Source organism: Arachis duranensis, chromosome 9 (genome assembly GCF_000817695.3).
Source record: "Arachis duranensis cultivar V14167 chromosome 9, aradu.V14167.gnm2.J7QH, whole genome shotgun sequence".
Taxonomy (NCBI): Eukaryota; Viridiplantae; Streptophyta; class Magnoliopsida; order Fabales; family Fabaceae; genus Arachis; species Arachis duranensis.
Genome location: NC_029780.3, coordinates 8,670,421 through 8,674,929, shown reverse-complemented (window position 1 = coordinate 8,674,929; position 4,509 = coordinate 8,670,421). Strand labels below are relative to the sequence as shown.

The 4,509-nt window shown below is 35.2% G+C and overlaps 1 protein-coding gene across 1 annotated transcript; it reads right to left on the bottom strand.

Moving 5' to 3' along the window:
- Positions 1 to 2,560: 2,560 nt before the first annotated feature.
- On the bottom strand, positions 2,561 to 3,907 carry LOC107464515 (F-box/kelch-repeat protein At3g23880). Its single transcript, XM_016083435.3, has one exon. It carries the CDS (start codon positions 3,905 to 3,907, stop codon positions 2,561 to 2,563), a length of 1,347 nt encoding a protein of 448 aa, XP_015938921.1.
- Between the last annotated feature and the right edge of the window lie 602 nt (positions 3,908 to 4,509).

Genomic DNA, 4,509 nt, shown 5'->3' with positions numbered 1-4,509 from the left:
AGAACCAATATAGGTTCTACGATGACCCTGTAAGATGGCGTGTACATGATTTAGAACACTACCAATATAGCTACCTTTTTTCAGCCATATCAGCTATAACAATGCATGACTAACATGTGTAATAGGAATATCTGTTCTATTGCCAATTTGCACCTGATCAAGACTGTTGTATTCTGATCCAGAGAGCAAATTTAAAGGATTAGATGTTATGTGATGTGAAGCTCCTAAATCAATCGAGATATCATGAAGGGTCAGTGATAGAAGAAGGCACAACAACATATGCTGATGGATTGTGAAAGGATGGTGCTAGTGGTGGTGGAATAGATGGTGTAGCACTGCCTTGTGATAATGAAGAGGATAATGAGTTAGTCAAAGGTGTCAAACTTTTGATTGTTGAGGCTGAGAAGGTGGTGGTATTTCTTGGTTGAATATGTGAAAGTAGTGTCAAGCAATATGGCCAATTCTTTTGCACACTTGACACTATAGTTTTGGAGATTGGTAGAATGATCTACCACCATTTCTTCCTCCTATACGCCCTCCATTGTCACAATTGAAATTTGGAATGATAGCATATGATGACTAAGCAAGACTGGCTTAAACTCATTGTAGTTTCTGTTTTCTAAACTTCTCCAGCATATATCTTCATGTGTTAAGAGTTTCAACCTCACAAGGAGTATATGTTTCTGGTTTTGAGTTGATTGTTGTAAAAAGCATTTGATAATTTTCATTTCATCCTTCTAAGATAGCTTGTATCTGCTTTTTATCTTTGAGAGGTTTTCCAAGACCTGCTAGAGAATCTGCAATAGTTTTGATCCTGGAAATATAATCTGATGCTGAATCCTTATTCCTTGATCCTTTCAGCTGATTCTTCAATTGTTCAATTTCGTTGATTCTTAAAAATAAGCTTGTATCATTTCCCAGATCTGATAACTATAAGTGCACCCTACCATTTTTTATTTGAAGACGAAATCCATCCAAGCCAATAACCATGATATAAGATTCTAATCATCCTAAATCTATTGAGTATATTGATCAGATTCAGTACCTGCTCTTTGGTTTTCTTTTAATTTTCAAACTGCTGTGGAATCTTTTCTTTGTGCAAATGATCTTGTAGACATTATCCTCTTATGGTAGCAACTAGCAAGAGCTTGTTGCTCCCATGTCTTTGTGATTGTTCTCTCCGAGTTTATTTGAATCGGGTTGAGTGACCTTTATTTGAGTGAGAAATTGTGTTGAAACAAATTGTTAATGCTGTTGTTCAAATTGGCAGCCATGCTTGCTAAAGATGGAGATTGATTAGCTGGAGATGCCATGGATCAACGAGAACCTTGGCTTTGGATATAAAGGAAAAGTGAAAATCTGATTGATTGAAGAACGAGAAATATGTTCTTTAGAGAATGCAAAAATAGAATTGATGCAGAGAAAAGTAAGAAAGTATTTGGAACTAAATTAAGAGTATTACAAAGCAGGAACTACCTTCTATTAACAATTGGAAGTTCTATTATACATACTGCTAGTACAGAAGCTACAACTCACTACATAGCTATAATACAAAATATTTTACTGCATCAAAAATTAAACTCTAAAATATAAGGGCTGATTGATTTGGGCGTTTTTATTTTCATTTTAAAAATAAAGCTTGAAATTTGAAAATACGATCGATTGAACATTTCAAAGAAAACGTTTTTAAAAAAGAGTACAAAACAGAAAATAGTGTTTTCTCGTTTTTAAGCTTTTTCAGTTAAAAAAAATAAAAATATTTCCAATAAAAAACACGGTCGTGAAGACCACAAAGCCAGCGCCTCTAACTCCGTAGTTATTTTCCATTTTCTTCCATTGTTTGACTTAAAATTTTTTACCATTTTTGAAAATTAAATTAGAATACAAAACAATATGAAATTTGATTTCTATTTTGTTTGTTACATTCAACAATTTTATTTATGTCATTTATGTCAAACATCTTTCAGTCTTCAATGTCTTTTAAATTTTATTTTGGTATTTTTCTAAAATTTTTATACGGGTATGTTTTTCATTTCATGAAAATATGATAAATTTTCTGTTAGCATATTGATCACGAAAAAAAAAAAAACGAGTGAAATTGACAAGAGGAGTTATCACAAAAAACGCTTGTAAAACCATTCTTACATTCGAATTAGTTCTCTAATAAATTAATCTCAGCAAAGATGGGATATTACCATGTTAAATATGGCATTACATAGCACTTGCTCGTGAACCTCTGCAGATATTGCACTCCCAGTTTGTGAAAACAAACTGATAGAAACCTTAACTAGCAGTATCTCATTATAAATACATATTCTAATAAAGCAAAATACATCGTGTAACCAGATTCATAATGCACCTGATTCCAAACATTATTAAATACTGTGATGCCAACTTGCTAATCCTAAAGAGGACAGAGCCTATAAAATAGGCCCATTTCACAAAAAACAGGGCAATACAATAATGATGATCAAGTTATGGATTCAACAGTTAAGTGTAGGAAATCCTTCACCAAAAGGATGTTAAAAGAGTAGCCGAAAAGCAAACCTTGTTAAAGAGATCATAGGCTTGGCTTAACCAAGCGCATTTCAGATGAGCAACTTTGAAGACCAAGGTGTGAGAGTGAAACTAAGCTTTCATGATATAGTCGAAAGGTCCTTGAACTTAAACCCTTCGACAAAGGACGAAGTTTGGGCATGCCATCATTTGAGCTGTCAATATTAGGAAAATCTATGCTGCCATCATTCAAGTTCAACAAAACAAACTTGTGATTGGGAGCTTTTGCCAGAAGAACATTATTTTTGAATATGTAGATTGGCTGTAATGGAAAGCCTGCCGAAGGGTTAACGAGTAGTGGGTGGTGGGGGATTACGACCAATTTAGTCCAAGATTGAGGGACTCCATACTCTTTCATCAGCCACACAGTCCAATGAGTTCTCTTATTCTCATAACAAGCAGCAAGGCAGCCCCTCAAGATACACAAAAGGGGACTCATAAAGCAATCATCATCTAAATCCCTATCGGGAAGGGGAAACTGATTATAAGTCTCTTTCACCAAGTCAAGGGAACGAACCACGACATACCTAAAACAATCGTGAAAAATCCAATTAAGAGTGCCAGTGCCATTCACAAAAATCCCAACAGACGATACCAGAGAAAACGTCCCGTGTGGGCTAGGCATGCTACATGAGAAATCCTCAATTGTTCTCCAGGTAATATTTGGGCCGAATGTGATAATTCTGCTGACATATTCGCCTGATTTCTTATATACTCTCCCGAAAAGCTTGTACTTGTCATTCACATGATCATAACCGAATCCGCTAACGGAGAAGGGACCTCCGATTTCAACCGGCTGAGATGTGGATCCGATGCAGGGGTTCCATAGTATGGCACCATGGTGCAATCCTTCGTCGTCACGCTCTACATTATACAAGCAAAGTAATCCATTGCAAGAGTCAATGATGGAGCGGGGGCGTCGTCCTTTATAGGGAACTACTTTAGTGGGTTCATGGGGAGGGTTCTCCACCGGAGATGGCACGGAGAAAACTCCTATTGTCGGGTATGCGTAGCCAATGCTAAAATAGGCAATAAGTGGGTGGGTCAAGGTTGGATCCACCGTCGTTGAACGTCGAAGGTGTTGCTTGGCGAATTGGGAACTGGAAATTAGGGTTCTCCATGAACTGCAGATTCTGTCCCTCAATCGAACAAGAGACCTCGCCGGAATCCTTAGCAGTATTTCCTCTATAAGCTCGTCCAGAAGGATAGGCGGAAGCCGTGAAGGCGGTGGTGTTGTCGTGGTACAGCGGATCAGTTCCGGCCAACCCCCGGTGGCTGTGACCACCCTCCCCTTCCTCGCAACAGCAGCATCATGATGATGATCATCATCATGAATCGGACCCCTCCTCATACATATTAGGGACACAGTGAAACTATAATATCCTTCTCTTTCTGGTGTATGTGTTGAAGGTCCAGATTTATCTCTAAATTTCCAATTTCAATATTAGGGTTTCGCCGGCATCACGAAATTTTTTATATTCAATCTGCACGGGACCACTTCAAAATCGAATCTAGTAGTTTCTACCTTCTAGTTAGGTCGTCTAACCACCTCATAACATCGTGTCCATCTTTTTATAATTTTTCTCTTCTTATTTTGATGGGATAAAATATATTTTTTATTTTTAAAATTTATTAAAAATTAAAAAAAATAAAATTTACTAAAAAATTTTTATTTACATTAAATATATTTTACACGGTTAATTTTTTAAAAAAATTATGATTAATTCAATAATAATTTTATAAGAACAATTTTTAAAATAAATATATCAGAGATAATTATCCTACATTATTACTGAATTGGTTCTAAATTTTTAAAATTTTAACTTTTAAGATACATTTGATACAAATTAAAAATTTTAGGAATAAAATTAAAATAAAATAAAATTTTAAAATATTTTTAAATTTTTTAACAAATTTTAAGAATAACAAATATATTTTATTCTTTAAAGATTT

Excerpts from the sequence above, each read along its gene's own strand:
- LOC107464515 (XM_016083435.3), bottom strand. The coding sequence starts at position 3,907 with ATGAGGAGGGGTCCGATTCATGATGATGATCATCATCATGATGCTGCT.